The sequence below is a fragment of the Erpetoichthys calabaricus genome, chromosome 10, assembly GCF_900747795.2.
Source record: "Erpetoichthys calabaricus chromosome 10, fErpCal1.3, whole genome shotgun sequence".
Taxonomy (NCBI): Eukaryota; Metazoa; Chordata; class Cladistia; order Polypteriformes; family Polypteridae; genus Erpetoichthys; species Erpetoichthys calabaricus.
The window spans coordinates 116130331-116143352 of NC_041403.2; the positions used below are offsets into that span (position 1 = coordinate 116130331).

At 37.3% G+C, this 13022-nt stretch overlaps 1 protein-coding gene across 1 annotated transcript in view; it reads right to left on the reverse strand.

The window, feature by feature from the left end:
* Nucleotides 1-13022, reverse strand: part of plcg1 (phospholipase C, gamma 1) — a 201168-nt gene that overhangs the window by 5173 nt on the left and 182973 nt on the right. Inside the window, exons 28-31 of the mRNA XM_051932817.1 lie at nt 8145-8259; nt 7338-7499; nt 3690-3778; nt 2168-2352 (exon numbers count right to left, since the gene is read on the reverse strand). Coding sequence (XP_051788777.1) covers nt 2168-2352; nt 3690-3778; nt 7338-7499; nt 8145-8259 — 551 coding nt within the window. The remainder of the gene's footprint in view (nt 1-2167; nt 2353-3689; nt 3779-7337; nt 7500-8144; nt 8260-13022) is intronic.

Sequence of the window (13022 nt, forward strand, 5' to 3'; positions counted from 1 at the left end):
AAAGGGTTATTTACAACTTACGGTATTTTGCACGTTGCAAACACTTTAATAACTGTGGGCCACCTTTCACTGTTTTAGTTGTGATCTCACTCTTCTGTTGAGGTCACACAGTGACTGCCACCATTACTGGCAGTAAAATCTGATCCCTTCCTTCCTTACTTTCAGCTTTTCTATTTTTCCTTCCTCAGTTGTAGGTTCTCTCTTCAGTGACCTTCGCTTTAGCCAATGAGCCTCCTCTGTACAGTTTAATAAACTGCAGCAATCCATCACAGTGCTGGACTGAAGTCACCTTGATGCATTTTGCAGAAAGACATTACAGGGTGTAAGAGTTTAAAATAAAGTGCAACCTTGTGCACATTTTTGAGGAATACTTCTGCAGGTTTTAGGAGCCTCAGAGCAGGAACTCTTTAACAGAAGTACTGTATCTACACTCTAAAATATCAATAATTTAATCAAAAAAGGAACATAAAAACGGCACCATAATTAAAAAAAGATTAAAAATCATATCAGTTTCATGCTATGGTCCTGAGACCAGTCCTTACATTTTTAGTCTTTCTGTAAATGTGGCCCACTGTGACTGGTGGTCTTGGACTCCTGCCTTTATTTTAATGTCAATCCAGAAACATCAGTACTGGATGTGCTCAGTTTGTATTGGAATGTAGCAAGTATTTATTGTACATTTGTTACATGGAAATCTTTGTGTTTTTATATCTAGTTTTTTTAAGCTTTTTTCATGATTATTTCAAGAAATAATCCACTCAAAAATTTTATATATTTTTTTTATTTGCTACTTATCCCAAGTAGTTTGTAGTGATGGCTGAGAAAAAATGTTTAATCTTATGTTTTCATGCAGAATGGAGATGAAAAATCTTCTGATAGAACAGAAGTCTATGGTGACCAATGTTGGATAATGGCAAGCAATACCAAAATGTCCATGAACGAATCTCACGTTACTCATATCGTATAATCCACATGTCAAGTCATCCAGTTGTATGCTCACTGCGTCCCAAACACACACATTTTTTTACTAAAACATTGTTAAATAAACTGCTTCTGGAAAACACTCATGACCAAAAACAGGAAGTGCTTCGACGTGAACAAGTATTTGAATGGAGACCCATCTCACGTCATTACATTTACAGGGACATTCATAGTGGTTAGCGACAAGTGCAGAACTTTGGGAGGATTGTTTAGTGTCAGGCTGCAAAAACGGTAGGGGTGAAGTGACCTTCTGCTTACTGAAGAGTCTTGGATATGCTCAAGTCTGAGGCATATTCTCTTTCCAATAATGGTACCATTTGCTTATCTTTAAGTTTGAATTGCCTCTCTGTGAACTTCGCCCTGCTGATATCAAATGAAACATAATTTTAGCCAATGAATAAGCTGTTACAGGGCTGGACTCGTGACCAATGAATGAAGGGTCGCAGAACTTCAGGTCAAATGTTCGGGCAAACCTGTGCACGTTCCATATCAGTTCACAAAACTTTCCCAAAGTGATTTATTTAACAATATTTTAGTAAAAATGCTCGTTTTTGGGATGCTGTGAGTATACAAATTTTTTTTAACGGACATTTTGACATAGTTCACTGTTGGTCATCATAGACTTATTTCCATCAGACACTTTATTATCTCTGTTCTCTATTAAAATACGAAATTACATTTTTTGTCTCATCCTACAACCATCATGGGGTAAGTAACATGTAAAAAAATATCAATTTTGGGCAGAGTGTTCCTTTAAGTCACGATTTATTTACTAATGAGCACCTTAGTGGGTCTGACTCAGAAGTAGTTGTGGCCAGTCAGCATTTAGTATTATTTGCCTAGATCTTTACTCAGCTCATCACTAGTTGTCATTCTTAAGATTAAGGTAGAAAACCGCACAGAAAAAAACTAATTAATAGAAAAATGACCAAATAGATTTAAGCACTGAAAGCTATGCTAACTATATCTACAGTTCTTCTAAAATTAAATGCGACACTGCTGCACATTTCCAAATTCAGAATATAATTAAAAAAAAGACCTGCTAGTTAAACAATGAGATCAGTTAAAGGTAAAATGACTGATTGTGAAACTGCTTAAAAATAAAAACCAGCAACCAGAGCAGGTAATCAGGACTGAACATGAGAACCACTGAGTTAAAGGAAAAGGACAAGAAGCTGGAGATCACCTTCTGTCTCTGTCTGCAAGTTCAAGTAGCTGCTCCTGGGACAGTCGCAAGTCCTCATTCTGGGGCTGGTAGCGAGATTCAAAGGAGCCGTCTCGGCTTCGATATGCCTGACTTGTTGCAGGTGCTCCAGGCCACTCCCGAAGAGACTGAGATCCCCCTCCGATAAAACACTCCCCATTCTCATGCTGCATAGGACGAAAAGAAGGAAGGACAAAAGGAAAGTTGATAAAACACTCAAACACTTTCACTTTTATTTACTTTTAACACTTCTCCAGTGCCCAGGCCAGCCTTCCCTGTTTCCGCTGAAATGCTATCTGCAATCCCATCACTGACACCATTTGTGTATTAAAAAAAAAAAAGAAATTCACAATGAAATATCATGGCTGAGGGAAATAAATGAAGGAAAAATAAACTTAACCGTAATTAAGTATTGCTTGAATTGTGTCAGTTAAATGAGAATATCTGACAAGGCTCTTTAAGACAAGTGTTTTTTCATTGGTCATATGTCACAATAACTAGTTCTCATTCTTGCTTTTCAATTTTTGTTTGCAGTTGATCACAATTTCTACTCCCAAAATCTGCAAGTGCTGCATCCAGACACATCTTAAGTCAACAAGGAAAAAGTGGTCAGGGTGTCCTGAACAGAAACGTAAAGTAGGGGAGCCCAGTTCTGATCCTGGAGGGCCACAGTGGCTGCAGATTTTCATGACAGGGCCACTTTAATTACTGACCAGTTAATGCTGCCAACTTAACAGAATGCCTTATGCTTTAACTAGGACTGACTTACTTTATTATGCAGCCAATCGATAAAGAGCTACAAGAAGAGCCAACAGATGACCAGATAACTCAGGGGTCTGAAAACAGTCCACATCTTTGCAAGCAGTCTGCTATGTAGTAGCTATTAAACAGGGGTGAGCAACTTCAGCCCTGGAAAGCCACAATGGCTGCAGATTTTTGCTCCAACCCAATTTCTTAATGAGAAGTCAATTATTGTGGCACTGATCATTCAAGCAAAGTTTATATGCTTCATTTTAGTGGTCTCGCTTTTTAGGATTTCCCACCCTCAACTGCTTCTTTTATCCTTAAACAGATACATTAACTTTATTTAATTGCTCCTTATCAACAATAAAATGCAAATGATAATGGAACCAGTAGCTCTCCATGTAGCTTGTTTCCATTTAAACTTGTAGGTATTTATCGTGAACTGTCTGATTTAATAAAATACTTAAAAGGAAACTGGACAGAAGAAGAAGTGAAGGAATGACAATCATCTATTTTAGGCTTCAAACCATTTGCACGATATCCTTGGAAAGGAAAAAAAAATCTGCGATAAAAGAATGACCTGATGTGGCAGATTCAAAACACTAACAAGACATGAAATTAAAAGAAGACCTGTTATCGATAAGGAATGCTTTCAATAAAGCAACTGGGTTGGAATAAAAACCTGCAGCCACTGTGGCCCTCCAGGACTAACATTGCTCACCCCTGACATAAAGCCCCCAAATCAAAAAGTTTCACTTACCCCTCCACTAAAAATCTCCAGGTGTACAAGCAGACATGCCAGCTCCAAGTCTTCATTATAACTGTTCTTTAGAGGTACAGATCTAAAACCTATCTCAATCAAAAAAAAAAAAAAAGAAAAGGAAAGCTGTTAATCAGGCTAAATGTTTGTGACAAATTGTCCCTTGAGTTTCTTGGCACCCATTTCATGGACTAACATTACTTCCCAGGTATGCTCCCAGCCTCTGCTTTACCCCCTCCTGCTGTGTTGGTCTCTCCATGCTCTTGTGACCTTGCACAGAAATAACAGGCCTTCCAAATTTGGGATCAGATCATCTACAGAAAGCCAGCGAGTCGTTACAAATTATTACAAATATGTGTAATGCGGGAAAAATGTGTGCATTAGATATTATATGATCTCACAAATACTACACCTGCTTTGATATGCTATACCAAACCGAGAAATAGAACAAAGTATTACAACTTAAACGCCAATATGGCCAAATTATAAGAATAATTTAATTTATAAAGTTGTTCATTTAATGCTGTGATACAAATACATTACAATAACATCAACATAACACATAAATAATTACTCATCTTCAGCTTTATGTACCTCAGTTTTTTTTTTTGCACGTTATCCGTTACGGACTTGAGGCTAAAGTTTATCAGAGTCTTTGTATTTCAAGTAAATCAGCCAAATGAAGAATTTAGAAGCTAGAATGTTAAGTGTCTCTGGTTTACTGTATGCATAAATGTGTGTTTTGTGACAGGGCAGCACTGTGGCACAAAGCTGTCTGGGCATGTACTTCCGTGCTTACACAACTGTTCCTAGTTTTTCTTCCAACAATTTCCTAAGAACTAGAATGAGCGAGTTTGTTCTGCTATGGCCTGATGTCTCTCACCCAGTGCTGGTTGGCACCTTGCACTCAGTAACTCTGGAATGGATTCCTGCTCTCCATGACTATAACCTGGACAAGCAGGTTCAGAAAACAGAAGGATATTTGTTACGTAAAACATTTCATTTCACGGAATTGACCCTTGGATGTCTTTGTTTATTCAGGTGCCTCACCCTGGGTAAGCTTGACCTTGTTCTGTGTGAAAAAACTGCACTAGGATTGTTTTGAACATAAAATCACTAACACAGGTGTTATAAAATATTTTGTAGATCGTGTCATCCTATCTCACATTACATGGCCCAAGATGACAGAGATTTGTCCTTCATATCATGCAGGTGAACTACACTGATGTGGGTTAACTTCTGTAGAGGACATTAAGACTACAAATAATGTGTTACAGTCCAGGTTGGCTCCATGGTCCCTGGTAGCTTGAACCCAGAACCCTTGATAGTTATAGGCCGAGGACTAGCTGGGCAAAGTGAGAACACACATAGTCAAGAGGTGGTGTTAATGTGCTAGTGCTTTTATTTTAAAACCAAATAAAGAAGGGTTCAAAATCCCAATGTGCAAATTCAGTACAGTGCCAGTCCATAAACAAGTAGATAATCTATCCAGAAAATTAAAATCAAATACATAATCCATTAAAACAAGGTTAGAACACATGGCAGGAAACAGTTCTATAAAAACTCACTTGCCCTGGTGTATCCATCTAAAAACCAACAGCTCCTCCACTCACCCAAGATGGGATTCTACAGGCAGAGGAGATATCATACCGACGGGCACAGCCAACCTTTAAAATTCAGGCTTGGTCCCTGCTGCCAGAAAGGCTGAGCCTTGCCCCTGTGACTCCCACAGCCACTCCCTGGCCTTATAAGGGAGGCCTCTTTAAGAACGGGTCACTCCTGCTACCTACGCATGTACCTACGCAACATCTCAATTACAATCCATGGGAAGTTAATGAGGTAACTGGAACTAATTGTGCTCTCATGTGCAAACAAGATCAGCCCCAATCACCCCATCAAACATTCTGGGTCTGCACATAAACAGATTGTGCGGCTTAAACTCCATGGGTGTATTTAAAAAAGTGTATTGCCACAGATCTCTCCCATCAAAAATTGGTTTTGATACCTAGTCACAACCAGTTATGACAAAACAATGAAAATGTACAGACAACACTGTGACTGTTATGACCCCAGCACATCTTCAAAGCCTCACTGCTTCCACATCTGTCCCTTTAAATAGCAACCACAACAAGCATTTCTGTGAATGTTGTACAATATTACATGTTGATGGATGGAATAGGATACTTACAGTGTATGTTGCCACCTGAAGGAAATGTATAAGTTCACCCAACTGACACACTATCAAGCATACCTGCTTGGCAACACAAATCGCCCGCTATTCCAAACAGCTAATTAATCACATGGCTACAATTCAATACAGCATGCAGACAGGATCAAGAGGTTTAGTTGTTCTTTGACCATGGAGTAGACAAGATGTGTGGTCTAAGTGGCTCTGGCAGTTCAGATTCAGCACCCCTGGTGGGACTGTGTATAGAGTTTACACAGAGTGGCTGCTCTTAGGGCGAGGACGCTTGTGATCTTTCTGAGCTAGAACAAGTCCTCAATGAATAACTCTTTAAAACAGGGATGTGAAAACAGTCCTCTCTGAGCAAAGAATCTGTCAAGCTTTGAACAAAATTTGTTACTGCAACAGAAGACCACATGGACTTCCATTCCTGTCAGCAAAGAACTGGAAGATGAGACTACACTGAGGCCATAATCATGAAAACTAGATGACTTGAAGGTGGTCACTTATCACTATGTCACCTGGTCTAAGGAATCAGTTTCTACTGTGACAGTAGAGTTAGAGATCAGCATAATCAGTATGAATCTACTGAACCTTTCCATCTTGGGACACTGCTACAGAATGGGGATGCCAGTTTATTGGCACGTAGTAGACCTTCTAATATCCATCATCTGAATGATGCATCATACCTAAGCTTGACCTAATTATAGACCTTATGCATCCTTTATGGTCGTACGCTACCCTTTCTCAAATGCCTATTTATAGCAGGATTGTGTGTCAAGTCACAAAGCACACATTATCTCAAGCTGGTTCCACAAGCATGACAATGGCCTGCATAAACCCCAGATTGCGATCTAAAACAACACTTATGGGAAAGATATTCAGATATATGAATGTGGAGTATAAACTGATCACACAATCCCCCCCAGATACAAAGCATGTACTGAATTAAATGTAAATATTTAAAACTGTTTTTAAACTGCTACTACTTGGAGGTGTTCCATGAGTACAACACATCTTAAAGCACATACTGCATGTTCATAGTATCTCTACTTTGACCTAGAGTGAACAAGTGTGAGTGTAAACACGTGCATGTGCCATGTAGGAAACTGGAATTCTGTGGGTTCAGAAAATAAGCTATGGAAGACTCATCCATGCATGCATTTTTACTGTTTACAGAGTGCCCCTCTAAATGTTTTCTACTCCAGGCAGAGAAAGCTTCTATAATAAATAACGTTTCTACAATTCATGTCATTTGTTTACCCATTCATTTGATATCTTCTTTTAGTTGAAGTTTGTCATGGCTAAGGGGCTTGGCTAATTCTAGATACCAGTATAATTCTTTTTGTGGTGGGTTTACAGACAGACGCATGGTATAAGGTGTGGAAGCAAACAAAAACATAGCACGGCCAAAAAAAAGCAACCAACAAGAAGCATTCTTACCAAAAGAGAAGGCAACAAACCTGTTTTTAGGCCAGTTATTGGAAATGTGGCTTGTGCAAGGAAGTTCTGGTCATTGAAAATGTCGATCTCATACACCACAAAGCGTAGGAAAGAAAACTCTGAATTATAAACTGTGAAACGATACTGCTTTCTGGGCCAGATGGGGTTCAGACCATTATCCGCTGAAACAGAGAATTAATATGTAAGTCCTTACTGTGTCCTTACCAAAGACATGACACATTATAACCAGCATCTTAAGCTTAATCATTCTTATATTTATCTCCAGACAAAGACAAAAAAGTTTTATCCAAGAAGCTCAAAAGAAGAACTTTCAAATGAATAAAGTCAAAGCATAAACAGCAACACATTCAAGTCTTCAGATCACATTTACTGGAATTAAGGAAGCAAACCTGGGAAAGCTGGATTCAGTTGACTAAAAACATATATTACAATTGAAAAAAAAGACCAGTAAGGAAATGAAATGCTGGAGAACATATACTGCATGGCAAACACGAATATGTTTTCAGTATAACATGAGACACCATTAACACATACTGTAATGTTCAAGGATAGCACAGCAAGGCAAGATACTGTACACTTCATCTGCAATGGTGGCATGGCAATTGACTTTGGTGTTTCAACAAGCTCACTTGTTGTTAGCTCCATTAAAGTTTAAGGTATTCATTGACCATTTTAAGTTCATTATAAGGTTTTATCCAAGACATGACCCAATAACCATGGAAATTCAAAAACATGAACCTATAACTGATTCAGATAACCTCTGAACTGTTTATCAGTTGTAACTATGTCAGTCTTTGTTGCCTTACCTTCTGTGTCAGTCTTTTGCTTGGCATTGTCATATTCAGCTCCACATACTTCAATTTCAATAAGTGGGCAGACTATGCCTCGACCATTTTTAGGGAGGTGCCGGGATCCAAGAACCTGAGTTTACGAAAAGACAGATAAGGATGTAGGCTGAGAATGAAACATAATAGAATTACTTTGCTATCACATACACCACTGCTAATCCCACCATGTCTAATCTTCTGTGTGCCGGTCCCAGAAGGATTTATTTAATTATAAATAAAACCTGGAGAATTACAGTTTTACTCCTAGTGAAGAGCGCTTGAAATCAAGAGACATTATCCATTGCTCATTTGTATCACCTGGGCTGCAACATTTTTTATTTTTGCCAGACTCAAAGAAGGTTTAAAAAGAAGTATTTAAATAGATGGTGAAAAAATAAAAAACAGGAATGAAAGAAAGATCTTGAAATGGCCCTGGTTTCAATTCTATGAACAGCAGTAAAGTAATCACTTGTCATTTGATTTCAATATGTTCATATAGATGGGTCAGTTTTTTGATACACCATTTTTCATTTTCTATTTCCCATTATTTAAAAGGTGCATGTCATAAGGTTAAGAGGTCATAGTCTGACATGATTGAAGCGCTCATCTTATAGCAAAAACAGTCCCAATTCTGAATTTGCAGTATAAAAAAACTATAGAAAAATGGATAAAAAAAGGATGGCTGCAGTTTATTTTTCTATAAAAACACAGTTTAAAAGGCTTTTGTTGAGTTATTTTTTTAAAAAGTGACAAAGTACACAATGTAACTTTTGCTTTGTTATTTAGTAAATATTATGCACATTTTTCTTCAACAGATCAGACCTAAAAGAGTTGAAATGGGTATTAAATACTGAGAGAAAGGGAATTAAAAACTGGTAGCCCTAGAATAAGCACACAAGAACTTATTGCATCCACGTGACCCGATGCAGTCAGTACAAGTGCCTACCTATATCAAGTAATTCCTAATGAGTCAAAAAAACACTGACATACATCTGTTTCTAATGTGCCAAAAACAATACACTAAAAACAAAAACACAAAATAAAGGTTGTAAATATAAATAGTAAAAGCACAATAAGGGTAATGTTTATATTATTTATTATTTATTATTTTTAAGTATGAGAAAGAAATATCAAAATGAGACATTCTGACTTTTACAAAATGGTCAGAAGAGCTAGCATTTTTCATTCTTGTGGAGGACTGCCTGCATACTACAGGAAAACTACCACAGAGACCAATTAATAATTGATAACGCTCAAAACTGTGTGTGTCTAGCCATCACTGCTGTGATTATCCTTAATGATTATAATTTGGAGAGGAGTATTAGGGAGCTACATCAACCTAAACTGGACCTTGCCGCATTGCAAGACTCCCAACAGCTCTGTAATTGAATATCTGGGCTTGAAAAATGATGGCTAAATGTAAATCAAAAAGGACCTTGAATGAACTGCAAGCATGAAAAAGTGAAAGGATATACGTAGAAAGTGTCTCCCAGATGTGGACATGAAGTGGTTTATTTTGTGGTTTTTAAGGGTAAAAATAAATTAAACGGATATCAAAAGAAGTGAAATCAAGTTTTGACTGCATATTCACTGAGCATAAAACTTCCATTTTGAATCTTCAAGGTTTGCCTCAGTGAACTGGATCTATCTGCACAAATTGGCTATTTTTATTTTATTTTGACTCTAAAGAGTATAATTAATTAAAAGTTACATAAAAAAACAACCAATTACCCAAATAATGGTAAGCAGGAACTGAAGCCAATTTTGGTAGTACCAGGCATATGGCAGGAACTAAGTGGTGCCAGTCTGAAACAGTGCGCTCGCTCACTTACAAGGTCAATAGAACCTTCAAGTGGGCAAAATAATATAAAATTTCTTAAAAAAAAAAAAAAAAAAATCTAGAATTATGCAGAAAAATGAAATGTACACACAGAGCCAAATCATTTTTTTTTTTTTTTAAGAACAGGCTCCTGTTTGGCACCTTTTTACTTTTATTTTAGATTCTGGCTATTTGTGATCCCCACCACAGTCAACAATTTCCATAGAACCAACGTTATTATAGTTTTGCTTTTTTATATTAGTTTTTATTTCTATATTTTTTCTGACCTTACTTGGAAATTCAGTTTAGTTTTAGTTTTCCTTCATTGTGTATTTTTAGTTTTAGTTTAGTTTTTATTTTACAAAGACATTTCTATTTTACTTTTATATATATTAGTTTCAGTTTTAGTTTTCGTAATTATAGTATGGTTAAAGAGCTACTATGGAGTTTAGTTTTTGTGTCACAATAAGACAGAACTGTACACTTAACAGGTTTGGATATAATATGAGTTTAATGTTAGTGGCGGGTGGCACCGTGGCGCAGTGGTAGCGCTGCTGCCTCCCAGTTAGGAGACCCGAGTTCGCTTCCCGGGTCCTCCCTGCGTGGAGTTTGCATGTTCTCCCCGTGTCTGCGTGGGTTTCCTCTGGGCGCTCCGGTTTCCTCCCACAGTCCAAAGACATGCAGGTTAGGTGGACTGGCGATTCTAAATTGGCCCTAGTGTGTGCTTGGTGTTTGTGTATGTGTCCTGCAGTGTGTTGGCACCCTGCCCAGGATTGGTTCCTGCATTGTGCCCTGTGTTGGCTGGGATTGGCTCCAGCAGACCCCCGTTACCCTGTGTTCAGATTCAGCGGGTTGGAAAATGGATGGATGGATGGATGTTAGTGGAAGCTTACTACTCTACATGACACAGTTTACTATTTGTTTTTGTTTTTGTCTGATAAAAAGCATAATCAAAACCAGGTACTGAATATAAACAATTTTACACAATTTTATAATTTTTTAAATATTTTCTATGTCATTTGTGCTGAACAAATCTGTGCTGACTGTTGCCACTTTTTTTCTTTTTCTTTTATTGCCCAGAATGGGCCAATTTGTAATGAACTTTAGGTGAATTTTAAGGTTTGAGGGTTTTTTTACTCTAAATGTCTACAGCACACCACATATCTTGCTCCAATGACAATATTTCATTCAAAAATCTCAAACACTGGGCTTTACTATTTTCTACCAGCCATATTGGTCTCTGATTCTATCTCAGGCACATACAATTTATAGACGGAATTTTGCACCTGCAGGCCTGGAAAGATATCAAAAAATAAGAAAAGAGATTCTACTGTGTGCTGACAGGCGTGACCATGAAAATCACAGGGGTTAAGGAAGAACAAGGCTCTTAGGCTTGAATGAGTGTGCAGACCCCACCTAGCTGTATTGAGGGAAACAAAGAAAAACAAGCATGTAGTGTGAAGGTTAGGGGCAGTGAAACTTGAATAGCCCACCATAAGAACAGTAAACCCTTAATGAGCAGAGCAAGAGTAGGTGATAGGTGTATGGAGGGGCAAAAAATGAGAGAGACAGCATCTGAGATTAAGAACAATATATACAGTACATTATCTAAACCTGTTTATTCAGAGAAGTATCACAGGAACCTGAAGCCTACCCCAGCAGGTTTGGATGCAAGGCAGGAAAACTCCCTGGTATGGAATATGTATGATAAGGCTGATGTTAAGAACAAAAAGAATATGATATTTCAACTATCTGATTTGAGAGAGAGAGAGAAACATTGAACAAATGGGGACAGATATTTTAAAACATAATTCTGCTACTGGATTATTTTCACAATATCAGGTATTTTGAGCTGTGAATATGAACTAAAAAAGATAAAATGAATAAATATAGAATAAATACAAAAACACACTAGTATGTTTAGCTTTTCATCACCTGTCAGACTCTCTTCACCTACCTACCTGTAGTTCAGTAGAGACGTTGCCAACAATTTTACAAGGTTTGTATCGCTTCGTTGTTAAATGACGTTTTTAAAGCAAAAGTGATTGGTCAGCAATATTATGCTGATCTTGTATGATGACCTTGTCAGTCTCTCGATCAGTGCCGTTTTATTTTCAAAAATCGGGGGTGGTCTCCCCTTGACTTTCTCGTGTACTCAGATATGGGGATGGATATTTGAGGAGTAAACCACAAGACGAGGATTACATTATGTACATTAAAGAACCATCAACAACAAATCAAATCAAATTAATAATATATTGAACAATTATTATAAAAGTAAACTTGAATAAATCGGACTCTGCAGCTGCATGAATAAAAAAAAAAAAAAAAAAAAAATCGAGTATGTGTTCAGGTAAAGTACCACTTCCGGTTAATGGATTTGGCCCAAAAGTTAATACAGATCTATAATTCTGGTGTAACAATCACATGCTGAATTTCATCCATCTATCTAGTTGCGTTTTTGAGATATCACACACAAACAGACATAATTCCAAATAATGGTATTTTCGGACTCTGGGACTTCTAAAACGTCAAGATTCATCAAAATGTCGAGGTCGAATTTTTTTTCATGATTAGTATACTTTCTCTATACTTTGTATACTTAGTCCAATTTCAGGCGTTTGAATTACATCTTGATATACAACAAGTGCAAAGAAAGGCGGCGCGTAAATTGCTTTCTATTCCACAGGCTTTACACGCGTATTCAGCTTGCTCTGTCACTGCAAATGCTGTGTGAACAACCGGCCTCCTTCACCAGCCGCCTTTCACTGGATGAATATGTGCGGGTGGCTCATGTGGGATGACTTTCAGTTTTAGAGTTACAAGTTATAAGGGTTAAAAACTAACAGCAAGAAAATTAATTCAAAAATGAAAACTAAAATTATGTTTAGTAAATTACTATTTTATTTCAGTTAGTCTTTCCAGCTACTTTAATAGTTTCGTTTAGTTTTAGTTTTTCATTTTAGTTTTGTTAATTATTTTATTTCAGTTTACGAAAATGTTTTTTTAATAATAGTTTCAGTTTTGATTTTAGTTTT